Source organism: Microtus pennsylvanicus, chromosome 2 (assembly GCF_037038515.1).
Source record: "Microtus pennsylvanicus isolate mMicPen1 chromosome 2, mMicPen1.hap1, whole genome shotgun sequence".
NCBI lineage: Eukaryota > Metazoa > Chordata > Mammalia > Rodentia > Cricetidae > Microtus > Microtus pennsylvanicus.
Genome location: NC_134580.1, coordinates 57,594,347 through 57,609,460, shown reverse-complemented (window position 1 = coordinate 57,609,460; position 15,114 = coordinate 57,594,347). Strand labels below are relative to the sequence as shown.

At 41.0% G+C, this 15,114-nt stretch overlaps 1 protein-coding gene across 1 annotated transcript; it reads right to left on the bottom strand.

Moving 5' to 3' along the window:
• Positions 1-560: 560 nt before the first annotated feature.
• On the bottom strand, positions 561-8,891 carry Tmem74 (transmembrane protein 74). The gene is made up of 2 exons (XM_075961060.1): positions 8,750-8,891; positions 561-6,733 (listed from the first exon to the last, which is right to left on the bottom strand). Exon 2 carries the CDS (start codon positions 6,356-6,358, stop codon positions 5,441-5,443), a length of 918 nt encoding a protein of 305 aa, XP_075817175.1. The 5' UTR covers positions 6,359-6,733; positions 8,750-8,891; the 3' UTR covers positions 561-5,440.
• Positions 8,892-15,114: the final 6,223 nt, after the last annotated feature.

Genomic DNA, 15,114 nt, shown 5'->3' with positions numbered 1-15,114 from the left:
CAACTGAAGCTTCCTCCTCCTGGATGTTTACAGCTGGGTTCTCCTGGAGAGACTGGTTAACTCCTTCCCTGCTCTGGACATAACAAGCATGGTGAGGTCCTGGGTTGTTTTGATAGTTGGTGCCATTCCATCCAAGTGCAGGGAGCCCACTTGAATCCAGTACATGTGTCTGTATGTCTGCCCTTTCTTCATTGCCTTTCTCGCCACCCCTACCTAGATTTCCTACTCTGGTAAAGGTAGTAAGCCATGCTGGCTGAGGTATAAAACCTTGGATTTTCAGATGAGTGTTCTTGAAAGGTTCTTTAAAACATCATGCAATTCATACTCTGAGTTCAATACCAGGTAATTTAGAGAACTCTAAATAGCACACACACACAAAAATAGCTTTCACTATTTCATGCATACAAAGCAAAAATAGTAAGGCATAGTTTAGTGATAGGATAGCGAGAAGAATGTTACACTTGACTTTTAGTTTTTCTTATATAAGATTAATTTTAAAAGTAAGTTTAAAAGACCAAATTTGTATTATATTAGACTTCAATAAAAGCTGAACACAGTAAGCCATCTCAATAAATATTTTAATTTCAAAATTATAGGACACATTATTAAGATGTGAGGCACCAATGCCGTGAGGAAAAAGCCCATCATCTTCCAAGACTACCTTTATATCAAAAAATACACATTCAACATCACTTTGATTTGGCAAGAAAAGTAGAATAAAAAGCCAGGAAAGAATCACAGAGAAATACACTGCTAAGGAAGGATTCATCTTTGCCTTCATACTCAAATTTGTTTACAGTCTCGGAAGCAATCAGACAGCAAGGAGAAGTAAGACTAGCTGTTTCTGAACCACAGGGGAGTCACTAAACTTTGGAGCCAAAGAGAGTGCTGTCCACATTTCTAGGTAAGAGAACAGTTAGTTAAAATAAGAGAATTTATAAATATTATGCACATTTATGAACTTGTAATTGAAAGGTTAAAAATAAACCAAAAAAGCATTTGTGGGACTCTGAACAAACAAACAGGCTTATGAATTTATAGCATCTCATTCTGATGTTGATTCCAAATTCTTTATTAGATACCCGTGAAAGACTTCTTGTTCACAAAATCAACATTAAAACATGCCATATTCCAATAAAAAGACTAGCTATGAATAGCTTAGGAATATTAAAGTTCTGTACCTATAAAACATACCTTAACATATATACAGGCTTCCACACAGCAACCTGCATACTTAACTAACAGAAGCCAAGATTATGCTTTTAAGTTAAGTCATGGATTTTTGAAAGCAAGTCTGTGCGTTTGCACGAGCACCTTCCGTTTGACAGTGTTGATGTCAGTCAGGCAAATTAATTCCAAAGGTGTATGCCCATTAAAGTTAAAAGGGAGATTTTATAGAATTGTTGTGTGGACCATAAAATGATATATTTTCAAAGAGTCTGAAAGTCAACATTATTAATTATCTGTTTTATGAGTTTCTGAGTGCTGGGGAAAGCCCATTGAGACTTCATTTTAATTCTCCACGTCGTGGTAACTGTTTATGCCTGGTTTTAACAAAGCTAAAGCAATTCTAGAAAACCATAAGGATGCATTTTATTCTTTGGTGCACTTAGACCTAGGGAAAGATAGTGTACCTTGCTGCCAAGGGCACAAGCGTTGTGAATTTCTTTTGTCAGCCCACCCCTTTGTGGCAGCTTGAGCTGCTGCAATAGAATCAGATTTTCAGCTGGAAAATTCTTCTAGCAGATACATAGAGGTCTTCTCGTTGGCTCTGACAATTAATTCAGACAAGAGTTTCATATCGAGAGAGGAAGACCAGAATGTGCATTTTGGAATTGTTAGGATGCTTTCTTATTGAAAAGATATTTAAAAATACTTAAAACATGTGTGTGTATGTGTGTGTGTGCTCAGATAACTAATTCTTGATACAAAATTATCACAGCGCACTTTCATTCACCTGCCTTCACCCTAGAGACAAAGGAAAGGGCAGTGCAAATACTGTGGTATGGCACTTTGTTTATGATTGTGTCTTGAAAGACTTGTGCTAGCTGGGGTCAAATTAGGCCTCAAAACAGATTTTTCAAAAGGGGATGATGGGCTTTCACATTTTGATATCAAGGTACGTAGCTCGGTATTACAGAATTAAGGGTCCCAGCAGTTGCAAGGGTGAAAACACTCGGGCCAGACAGAAGTTGATGGTTCTCAGCAGCCTTCTATTCTTGGAAATCATAGATCAGATACCTAGTAAGACACTGGGACAGAAAACTGCTTGACATGAAAGCTCAGTGCCTCATATTGCATGGTCACATCAGGAGCTGCAAATGGCTGGCAAAGAAACGTCATTGCAAAGAGAGTTACACAAGTTCTACAGCAGTTTCCAATGCCCCCAAAGGAAACAGTTTATTGGGAATATTAGGAAGCTACACTGTCTGTTATTCATGTGAAGCTTGTACAGATAAAAACTGGCATCATGTGGAAGAGATAATCCACAAAGCCCAAGGAAGATCCAAGATCAGCAGCATCTGTCAGCCTGCTCAATGTCTGATTTCGCACATGGTCAGGCTAAAGCAATTCTACTACCCAAACCACTTATATTGTATTGAAATCAACAGTGCAGAAAGTTCACAATATTTTTTGCCTGTTTTACCTTTATCTTTATTGTTTTTTTATAGTGCTGAGGGCTCTGCTAAGGGTCTCACACATGCTAAATAAACACTGTACCCCCTGAGACATGTCCATAATCCTTAGTTTCATTTTAAATTCAGGAAATCATCTCACAGAAAGGCACTAACAGAATGGGTGAGGGCAACACAAATAGAGTACCTGGAGGAAAGCAGATTAAAGTAATTATTAGATTTACATCCGCACAGCCTAAAGAAAGCATCTAGGTGATTTTCTCAATTGGTCCCTTTGGGTGTAATGGCCTTCGCTCCCATCAGAAGAACCTTGAGTATCATGCTCATTCCACATTATCTAAAACAGTTGGAGCAGTTTTAGATAATGTGGAAATAAGCATTTGCTTACTTTCAATTTAAAATCTTCTTTTCCGAAATGGTATTTTAAAAAGAGGTGACTTTACAGTATATCTATATGATTTAGCAGCATAGTGAGTTCAATAACTTGTCTTCTATTAAAGAACTATGACTTTTTGCTTCCATTATCATCAGTTTTCTGAGACCGAAAAGACAGCCTTCTTGTTTGCTTTCAAGCTCATCAAGAACTGAAAATTGGACCACAAATTAGTTCTGTTTAATTTGCTATGCAACTAATTCATTATGGTTTACAAATAGATCAAAACAAAATCCCGAGATCTCATATAAATAAACACGAACAGGTTATTATATTTTTTGAGACAGTCTCACTCTATATCCCAGGTTGCCTTGGAACCCACTCTGTAGTCCAAGTTGGCCTTGACCTTGCATTGATCTTCTTCAAGTGTTAGAATCAAGGCATGACTCATCAGGCCTGGTTTTAAATTGGTTTAAATATTATTTTTACAAATTTTGTGCTTGCTGTTTGAACCCAGATCAGACCTACTCACGCACGGAAGTAGACGATTCCCTTTTTACTTCAACATCTCCAAAGTGGTCCCTCAAGCAATCTAAGAGGAATAAGCCCCGAGAAGGTAAGGTTTATGCCTCTGGGGATGTGCCCTCAGCACAGATGACCCGAGAGCCACCGAAAAACAAAGCACAAAGGACTGGCTACAGCAAACAAAATGTATGTTCCTTCTAGTACTTTGTGGCTTAGTAAGCCAGCACCTCATGACCAAGTACTTAATTTTACAAGGTGTGACTGTGGGGCTATTATCCATAGTTCCCACACTCTCCTTACTTCTGCCTAAGAATTCTGGGGCAATGCTTCTCATCCCTACCTCACCCTCCATTACTGTTTTCCTTTAACTTTTAACAAAGATAACTCAACAATGGTTCTGGTATCCACCGGAGCTCATTCACACAGATGCGCAAACTCATCCAGCTCACCCACAGTCCTCAATAACAGCACAGGCATCTCCATTAGACTTCATTGAACTTAAGAATCTCCAACAAAATCCCTTTCTCACTAGCTCCTCCCTTCACTCACACGTGTCTCTGGCTCCGGTCCTCTTTAAAAGTAAACTCACTTGTCTTTGTAATAAACTAATAAAACACCTAAGCAGAAGGGCAGGGCCACATCAAAGAACCTCAGTGCAATTCCAGATCTTTCCTAGGCTGTATTTCCCATCCCTTTCCTGACCACCTTGCCCACAGTACCTGCCATATACTAAACATTTTCACTTGAGGAGAGAAGAAACTCGTCCTTAAGAGAATGAAGTAGAAGGTCTTCAGGATGATGTCTAGACCTTGTTAGGGGGAATCAGGAAAAGCGATGAGCACAACTCCCACTAAATTAATGGGTTTGATTTTTCTCTTTCCAGTGTAAGATTTTGGCTATAGGCTTAAGGACTCTTTAAGTAATGACTTGTGTTAGGCATCGTTCCCAGGAGTCTAGCTGCAATTATCCTGGAGGCGCTCTCCAAACCACCACCACCAAATGTCACCTGGGGAGACTGCCAGGCCTACTCATGACTCAGGCCCGGCTGGATGCCTGACTGCCAGGAGATACATTTTTAAAGTCTAATCCTTTACCATACTTTTATGAGAACTGGTAAAGCTTTCAAGGGCACAGGTCATCAGGCTGAAGGTTGTATCCACAAGGATACAAACTAGGTATCAGCAAGTATTCTACTTCATTCATGGGAACAAAGGCTTAAGGAAAACACCTTATGCTAACAGTTAACTTCCTGTATGTCTGAAGATGATTTATACAATTTCCTTTATGAGAAGGTGCATATTAATGACATAGGTTGACATTTCTAAATATAGTAATAATTTAAAATATAGCATTTTATAGCTTTTAAAAATGAATCATTATCCTCAAGTTTCAAAACACTCATACTCCCAAAGTCTACACTTTGTGTTTAACCAAATTACAGGAATAAAAATTTAGCAAAATAAATAGAAAAGCACCTTGGGAATTAAATGTAAGCCTTCCTGTTTAAGTAGTGCTTGTGTTTCACAGAAAAGATTGCCATGTGATCCCATTGTGCAGGAGCCCTTCTAGGACCCAATAATAATGCCCATGTTTATGTAAAAGAAAACACTTGTATATTAGAAGTATTTCTCTGCAGAAGTAGAAATTCATGGTCATTCCAGCTGAATTCGTTTTCGGTTTTCGGTGAGTCAGACAGAGATGGCCATGGTTTCTTTGACATTGTACACAGCCTTTCTTAATAAAAGATTCACGGAAACAAAACACTGGCTGGTTTGGGGGAGGTGGAAAAAACAACAACAACCAAAGAAAACTTTTCTCGCCGAACAAACCAAGGACACTGTCGACTTATTATTATTATTATTATTTTTCACATAGAATGCACAGTTGTCTCTCACTAAGTTCAGGGTTAACTCTGGACAGCAAGGTTGTCTTCCTCCACCAAGGACAGCTCCAGGGTGTTCTCATTAGCGCTGGTTTTCACCCTGAAGTTGAAAGAACCATAAAGCTTGGCGGACTCTTTGGAAGAGGCAAATCTGTTTCGACGATAGAGCTCCCCCTTCCACATGGACATCATGAGCAAGCAGGAGAGGACGACTCCCCCGAGCGTGAGCAGGCAGAGTCCCGCGATCACGCAGCGGTCCAGGTGTGCACCTAGCCTGGCACTCTCCTTTTCTAGACGCTCCATCTCCCTGGCGGCCACCGTGTTGGGATCCACTGTCACCTCCCGAGGGACGATATAAGAAATGATCACCAGCAAGATACCGGTGACCAAGAACAAGATGGCACTGATGAAGCCATAGTCTACGGACTTCCCTGAAGATGTGGCTTCCGAACTTGCGTCATCTTCATCTTCGGAGATCAAAGAAATGGCAGCCTCCTGGGACCATTCGTTAGCGTTTCCCCAGCCAAGATCTCCAGGGTGATTGCCACCTTTGGCTGACGGGGACCTCTGACTTCTCTGTTCTAAGTTGACATTCTCATCCACATAAGTAAAAGAAGTTTCTAATTCCTGGCTGCAACAATCGCAGACTTTACGATCTGCCATCACTTGGTTGTTCCCTGAGTCAGGAGGTCCTTGTGGGAAAAACCTTGGCTGAATAGCATTGTCTTGGAGCAAGGAGGTTGGGGATGCCAGAGAAGGGCTAAGTCTAGACACTTCCATTCCAGCTGCTCTTGGTGTGGATATACAGTTTTCCTGTGAGAGAAGAGCAGCTCTGATGGCTGTCCCCTCTACCTGGTCACCAAGAGTCTCTCCTGAAGTCCAGTCCAGAGTATTACACAAGTCCTCTGGGCTGTTCCTCTTAGTCAGAGAGAGGAGCTCCATGGGAGCTGGTTAGAATTCCTGCAGCAGCAATTTCCAGAAATTCTGCCAGTGGCAACACAGATAAGAACCCAGCAGAATCTAAGCCTGTACTATAGAGAAGCCCGCTCCTCTGGTCCCTGTTTCCTTTACAGCCATGGCTGGTTAAGGACACTTTAGCCTCAGTTCCTCATGAGAGGGTGGCTGAAGAGCATGGAAAGGAAAAATCTTCTGGTTTTTCACCGGGGTTAGCAGGGAGAAACTCAGGTCTGGGTGGTGAAGGAACAAGGAGGAAGTGGCAGTATCCCTGGGGAGAGCACACTGCCGTCACCAAGCCAAATTTATCCAGGGACTCACACTTTCCTGTGACAGAATCCCTCAGAGGAGATGTCAAGTTTCCTGTAGAGATACAAATGAGAAAGGCAGGGTCCTCTTTAGCAGACTGCCGGATTTCTGGAGGCCTCCAGCAATCACAGACTTCTAAACGATTCAATTAGACTACATGTTTATACTCCAGTCCGGAAACAGATTCTAATACAGATTAGCTTTAATGAACGCATGCTCCTATCAGCTGGGTGCTGCTGAGTCAGCATCTTGACTTGGCAGCTAGGAAGTGAATGGAAGGGATGACTTAATCAGCCAGTGACAAAAGAGGCATCAGGACTAGTGATTCCCCTATGCAGGTATCTAGTGACCACTACACACAGCCCTGGGGCCCGTGTTAATATAGCCATATGCACTTCTTGGCTTAGTCTGCTCCCTGTTCAACAGGGGCAGCTTACATGCTTTGCTGTGGTCTCTGCAAAAACTCAGCGAGCCAGTCCACTTCACACATACATACTACCTGTTTCCCATGAGCGCCTGCTGCTCTCGCTTGCAAAAATCTCAGTGGGTCTGAGTTAAATCTCCTCCCTACAGTTTGCTAACTAACATACAAGCACAAGAACGTCCCCCACCCCCAGAAGTGTTTACATACTCAGGGTACAAGTAAGTTGAGAGGGGAGAAAAAGAAGCAATAAACACATAGCACTGAATAGAGGCAAAGAAGGGAGAAACAGTTTCCAAAGCTACAGTTGAGGCTCCGTGTCCATGGCACCCCCTCTTCTCCACTGCACCGAGAGCCTCGAAAGGATGGAGCTCTGTGGAACAGAAAGCCATCTGCCCATCTTTTCTTGCCTCTGCTAGCTTCCTGGGGAATAAAAACCCACTCTCCATTCTCAATAAATATAGTGGGCTTAGTCAAGGATTCCCTTTGTTTTTATTTCAATCCAGAGTGGTGATTAACTTTAACCCATGGCTGGAGGATTACCAGTCAAAATCCCCTGTAACAGAGGTACACAAGCAAGCCTCACCAAAGGGAGTCAGGCAACTCACAGAGCAGGAAAGAAAATCGACATGTTTTCTACTGTACTTCAAGTCCCTACCCTCCTGTGCACGGAACATACAAAAAGTGAAACAACAACAAAAACCAAACCAAAACAAACCCGCAGTGCTAAGTGCAAGAAAACCATAACGGAGTCAGTTTTCTATCAGCAAGTGGACAAGCCCCTGCTGAAGGATGCTTCAATGAGGGAAGCGAGCGATGGGGACCACTTTCATCAATTCCCGAAAAGAAACCCTCACAGATGGATCCCTCAGGCATGAGTCGCTCTGATTAACCTTTGGCATAATTAACTAATCACATTAGACTCCTTTAGATAAAATAGGCAGGGTCCCTAACTAGACTTCCAATTTATAACAAAGCAGGGAGACATACATTCATTCATATTCTCTCTCTCTCTCTCTCTCTCTCTCTCTCTCTCTCTCTCTCTCTCTCTCTCTCTCTCTCTCTCTCTCTCTCTCTCTCTCTCTCTGAGAGAGACTGACTAACCGTATAGTGGATTTGCAGATCTGTATTCCCAGGTTTCTAGCATCAGTGGATGATGGATAATCCCACGGGACCAGCTAAAGGTCTCTTCTTCCCTTCCCCTCTTACCCCCTCCCCGATCTGTTTAAAAGCCCAGTTAATGAGATTGCACCTCCAAAGCAGGAGGCAGCGTTTTCCCTATCCGCTGCTTCTCAAATAAAGGCAGTAAAATATGGACAAGACTGACAGAGACAAGAAAGATAGTCTGCAGGAGACCACCTAGGGGTGTGGGATGCGGGATGCAGGCTGAGAGCGCTCGGTTTACAGGACCCGCTGCTAGCACCCGACAGGGGAGACCCCAATAGGCTGTGGGATCAATCAGTTCTCCTGGCGAACTCTTGGCCCATCAAGGCACCTGCAGTCTGGCTGCATCCGCTGAGGTCCTGCAGGCACCTAGGGCGGGGAATGGGGGTGCATGCACCGGTGGCTCCTTATAGCTCTAGCTTCAGCTCTCTCTCCCCACTCTGCTTACTTCCTCTCCACCTCCCATCCCACTCTTTACCACTTACCTTCTGCTCCTGCTACCCAAAGAAGCTGGAGCGGGAGCACTCGCGTCCGCGTGGCTCCCTGAGAAAGTCCGCTATTCCCCAGCCGCAGCACTTGTAGCCAGTGTTTCCCTGCTGGGTTCCGCTGGGTGGGCGGCGTCCGCCTAGTCGGGCTGGGCGGGGCAGGGCGGGGCGGGGTGCTCCCTTTTGCTGAGCATCCCGGGAGTTGTAGTTCAGGAGCGGTCCTTGCACCCTCAATTCACTTTGTCCCGCACCTCCAGAATTTTGCCGTTCTGGAAAACAGTTACCTGCATCCAGGCATTTACCTGTCTGGAGCTTCAATCGCTGGCCTAAGATGAGTGTGTCTCCCTTCCCTCCCCATCCCCCGCATCCTCCCAGTCTCAAGAGCAGCCACAGGATTCCAGAGACAGACTGGGGAAACAAGCGCTACATTTAATTCCAACTGTGCGTCAAGCAATTTGCATACTTTGTCATATTTAATAGTCAAAACACATTTTCAAAGTAGATTTTATCAGTCTTCTTTCTAAAACAAGGAAGAAGACCAACAGGAATTTAGGGCTTTCCCCCGCCCACCACAACCAAAATTACAAACTCAATAAATTGTAGCTTTTGAAATAGTGTTCAGGAGTGTGTTTCCAAAGTCATCGCCTTTCCCGTAAAACAGGCAAAAATGTGAACACCGAGAGGAACGGTGTCCTGTTCTCCAGTTTAACCCCCGCAGTTTCTATTATCTTGTATCCGCTGAAGGTATACTAAAATAGAAAATCAAAGAACAAAAGCAGTATTCTTTATTGCCAAGCCCTTTCCCACACTTTTTATTTGACTCATTTAAGGCATCCAATTTTAGAGGGTACTGTGAAAGTCCTCAACTTTACAGACTATCTGGATTATAAAATAGCAGTCACATCCATGCCATCGGTATTTAGTCAATTCTGACTATTATGTTCTACTAACTGATTGGGAGTGGGCAAAGCATAAGAGAATGGGTCAGGTTTGGCAAGGAAAATTCACAGTTGTAACTACTGAGATTGTGGCTCTTGAGATAGGACGAGCTAACTTCTTTAGTTAGCACTGTCCCCTTCCCTCTTTTAAAGCCAGAGCAGTCTTTAGCAGCTTACAGCCACACATCCAGGAAATGTATGTTTTGTGGACCATCTCCAGCAGTCCAGCACCTCCCTAGGAGTGATTTAAGATCATCGGATGATTCCGTCTAAGGAGCAAAAAATGACAGTATCTATGGCACTTTCTGCTTGCAAGAGGTTCACATAAATGCTGCAGTCGCTTGAGAGACAGGTCAGCATCCTCAGGTGACACAGCAAATGATAATACCATTTGTTTTACTTCACAAACATGTGACAAAAGCCAATCGCACGGTTCCACAGACTTTAAAATTGAGCCTCTTTGAGATGGCCTTGTCCCACAATTTTAATGCACCTCACTATGCTATTAGTTCTGAATGTGTGTGCCATGACTTCCTTGACTCACTATTCAGTTTTCCAACGGGAATATATTTTTCTCTGTTCCTTTAGTCAACTCACTCCTCAAAGACATACTTGCTAACCTTACTGATGAGGGAACCTGTCAGGATTATTTATTGGAAAAGGAACCCAAACACACTGTAGATGTCCACAAAGGAACAACTAAGCTGTTAAAAAAAAAATTGAGCTAGTGTTAAAAAAAAGAGGTGCAGAAGGAACTCATATTTCATCAAACGAAGAGACGGGGGCAATATAAAAACTGGCTTTCCATAAGTTAAAGTTCATAAAATCAAACGTATTTTACGTCCTGGTTTTAAAGGGGGAAAGTAAAACCAATGGCAGCAATCGTATCTACTAGTGTTAATATGTTACCACTGTAGATGTTTATACTAACTTTGTAAGGAAAGCAGTGTTTGCCACCATTTTTTCTTTTATGGAAATCACATGTCAGAGGTAATACACATAGAAGGCTTCTCTTGCCAATCACCCCTTGGCTGGGGTGTCTTGGGAACCTACAGGAACACTTTGTGGTCTCAGGGATAGGACACTGGTGTACCTCAGATGTTGGGGCCCCCAGAATGGAAAGTTCTATCAGATTTAATTAGGCAGCTGATTGGCATTTGATACAAGCAAAGACATTCTAAAAGTCTGGCATGGAATGTCTCAGAAAAGTGAATTCTATACTACTATAAAGGCTTCATAAACAAAGCAGAGCTGTTTTCTAGTAGTGTTAAGGGAGGGATTTGTTTAATTGGATTATGCAACCACCAAGGTCCCCCAATGGACTAATTCTAATTTACATGTCTTGCATGAGGTATTTCCCATCTAGACCATCTCCAGAGGAATTCATATCTTGTAATTTTTTTCAACATTGCAATCCTAAATATTCATTCTCCACTATCTTGTGACAGTTCCTGAATGGCTAGGTAATGAGTAAATATTGTTTAACCTGTGATGTAGGCACTTGAATGGTGACTGTAAACACCTAAGGTCACTATTGACATGCTGGCAGTCTTATGTGGTAAAACAAGTTCAGTCTTTCTCTTTCATTCAGTGAAGTAAGATGACAAGACTCAATTGAGACATGAGATGATTTTCAGTTATTCTCTCATTCTCCAGTATCATCACATGCACATAAAATAAAACAAAGCATTAGATTCCACACATCCTTTAGCAGTAACAACTTAATTTTGGAGCTGGAGAGATGGCTCAGTGGTTAAGCACACTTGTTGTTCTTGCAGAAGACCTGGGTTCAATTCACAGAACCCACATGGCATCCCACAAACATCCATAACTCCAGGCCCAGGGAATCTGACTCCCTATTCTGACCTCCCCAGGTGCAAGGCAAAATGCTGATCTACATAAAATAAAATACGTAAATACAAGCAAAAATTAAGTTAATTCTATTTAAATATACCGCTGAGTTTCTTTCAGAATTTTGCAGAGAAAATAATAAAGGAGAATTGACTGAGTTCCTGAAAGACAAGCTTTGCAAAAATCTACTGGCTAGAAAAACATTCCCCACTCAGCCTCCATGCTTTGTCATTTCTAAAGCATCCCCAAAAGCCTCACCCTGGAAATTATTGTCAAGAGTCAGTGATCAACATCCTAAACTTTTTATTGGCACTCTACTGCTAATTCACTTCCCTTTAAACTGGCATTCGGACATATGCAGAAAAACTTTATGTGCGTTTTACAGTGCTTTCCACACGTTCCTCCTTCCAAAATAAAACATGACTTCCTTGAAAACCAGCGTTTTCTATTATAGTCTATGGACATGCACAGCAGCATGCATCCAACAGCAAGAAGAATCTGAGTGTCTGCTTACAAAGCCATCGCCCTTAGTAAAGATGGCATTAAGAATCAATATGATGATTTCTATTTTACATAAATTTCAATGTGTCTCAATTTACTCTGGTGTTGAAGGAACAATCATTATTATACTAGATTACCTAGCAATTAAAACAGATTCTGAGTAAATTGACTGTTTAAGTTAAGAGTCGTATTGGGGCTTTTATTAACCAGCCTCTTGGAGTAATTACAAAGGATCCCATCAAATTTTCCCTCCTCAGACAAAATGATAAGGACTAATTGCAAATAAACTTCCTCAGAGGACTTAATGCTTTCATGAGATGCTGAGCAGTGGAAAAATAAGAAAGATGATTTCGGAATACTTTGACTAAAGTTTGGAGATAGTCTAAGAGTATGACTGATAAAGTCCATTTTTTTTTTATTTTTGAGACAGGGTTTCTCCATAGCTTTTTTTGTTCCTATCCTGGAACTAGCTCTTCTAGACCAGGCTGGCCTCGAACTCACAGAGATCCACCTGCCTCTGCCTCCCGAGTGCTGGGATTAAAGGCGTGCACCACCACCGCCTGGATAAAGTCCAAAATTTAAAGCAAGTAAGATGTCATTTATTAGGAAACTTCTTTGAATTAAAAAATATTAAAATTTGAAATTAATACATATGCTTACAGTAGCTGCGCATGTTTGTAAAATAAGACCAGTGGCTGAGCACCTAAAATCAGTAATTTTCTTAGCAGAGGGAGTTGTCCCCAGCTAATCAAAGTCATCATTTTGTTCTTTTCCTTCACCTCCTCCTCTTTTTCTTGCTCCTCCTTTCTTCTTTCTTCTCCATTCCTCCTCCTCCTCTTCTTCTCATGAGTTAATTTAGATATTAATAAAAGAAGCCAGGTCTCCCAGTTTTTAGTCAGTAATTCAAAACCTTTTAAACATTGGATGGAAACTGTAACTGTGAGAAATGTTTGAGTATCAGAAATTTAAGTAATTTATACCCACTTTCTATTGAGTATAAATTGGAAATCTGGGTAAAACTATAGAGTGTCCCTTCTTCAATACTTACAAAATTACTCAAGTTATATTATTAGGCTAAAATGTAGAGGGCAAAGGTCAAAAGGGCAGAGCAAGCCCTTAGAGCTTCTTTTTCCATGAATGGTTAGATGAGTCCAGAGGGGATAGTGGGAGACTAAGGGGATAAGGTGAGGGGTCAGATGGCGACTTGACCTCACCAAGGAATGGAGTTATAATATATCTCTTTTATTCCCTCGACATTGCTTTGAACCCTGAAGCGCTTCTTTCTAGAAGTGTGAACCAGAAGTCATTCAGGCTGTCACAGAAAATGTTCCCTCCTTCATGAATTCCCCTAAAATTTACCCAAAGTGAGTTCAGAGTTCTAGGAAACAGCTTTCCCAGCAGAAGAGAGTTAGATGCCATCCATCAAAGTGAAAGCATCATTTCCAAACAGTTTTTTAACAATTTTCAAATAAAAAAATATTAACCCTGAAGGAAACCAACATCCAAAGGTTGACTATTATACAAATTCATACATCTATAAGAATGTATAATCCATATGTATTAATATATGCATATTAATCCATAAAAGATATGGATGTGAATAATGCTGTCTGGTAGAAGTAAGGATGGGTGTGAGGAATTGTACATCTCCATAAAAGGTAATAGGAGAAGATTGGTTTGGCTATACAAAAGATCTACACCTCAAGTTAAATCATGTGCAGGTTGGTATCAAACTGCTCAATACACATCTGGAGAGGGAACAACATCACTACTAAGAAATATACTGATGTTTAATGCCACAAAGAGATGACATACTCGTCCACCAGATCAAATGTCAAAACAGAGAACAACGTGAGACTGTTGTAAGCTACAAAGCAAACAAAACCACATATACTGAATGAGGGGAATGTAAAATCACGCAATCACTTCTGAAAACTCAATTAAGCATAAAAGTTATGATTGAGATATTTCCTCCTAGATTTTCCTCCGGAAGCATACATGTACATGGTTTAACACCAAAACCTGTGCAAGAAACTGTCACCCTATTTCCACATTGAAACACATACAATGAGGGAATTAGAGTTGTATTCAAAATGAATAAATGAAAATTTATTACATGATAATTATCACAATGATAATTCTGAAGTACAGAGTAAGTTTGTTTGTATTTTTTTCTAAGCAAATTTTATGGAAGTTGAGACCCTGGACTAAGCATCGTAATAGTTAATTTACAACCACATGAGAAGTGAGAGAACTACAAAATGATGCTCGTCAACAAGAGACTGTTGAATTCCAGAAGTAGATGTTTCAGAAATATCCCTCAGGATCTTTAAGTAGGAAAAACGAGATAGCCAGGTTTCTTTAACACTGGGAAATGTATTTAAACTTAAAAACAAACAAACAAACAAAAAGTTTGAGAACCCAGGATTCTTGTGTTCAAGGAATAAAGTTCATTTTTCCCCCATCATTTGTTTTGGAAGTAAAGTAGATAAATAAGTGTTCTTTTATTTCTCACCTAAAATAAAGACTCCCAAGTTTGTATGCACAGAAGTCAGTTGCATTCTATCACTGTAACAAATCCTGGAGATAATCAAGTTTTGAAGAGAGGCAGCTTTTGTTGATCCAGCTTTGGAGGTCTATGATCATGGTCCCCATTACTTTGGGCCTGGTCCTGTGTTAATTCAGCACATTATAGGATGTGGTAGAATAAAGCAGTTTAAGTCACAGCTAGAGAAGAAACAATGAGAAAGAAAAATTTTTATTTAGCACCTCTTAATTTTGTAATTAAGTTTGCAATTTTTAAGTACACACACAGACACACACACACACACTTTTACAAGTAGGTCTTCATGCAAGAGAAACAAGCTTGTGTCTTTCCACATGTGATGTTTCTTACTTAACATAACAATTTCCAGTCACATAATATTTTTTGAATATACCACAATTTTATTTTTCCTTACTACTGCATAAAATTTATTATGCAACATAGTTTCCTTAACCATTTATCTAGTGATAGAGATCTAGGGTTATTGGCAGAGACTGCTTGTTCGTTACTGGCCACCCAGAAATAGTATT

What these genes read in the sequence shown, in the direction of transcription:
- Tmem74 (XM_075961060.1), bottom strand. Translation starts at nt 6,358, where the DNA reads ATGGAGCTCCTCTCTCTGACTAAGAGGAACAGCCCAGAGGACTTGTGT.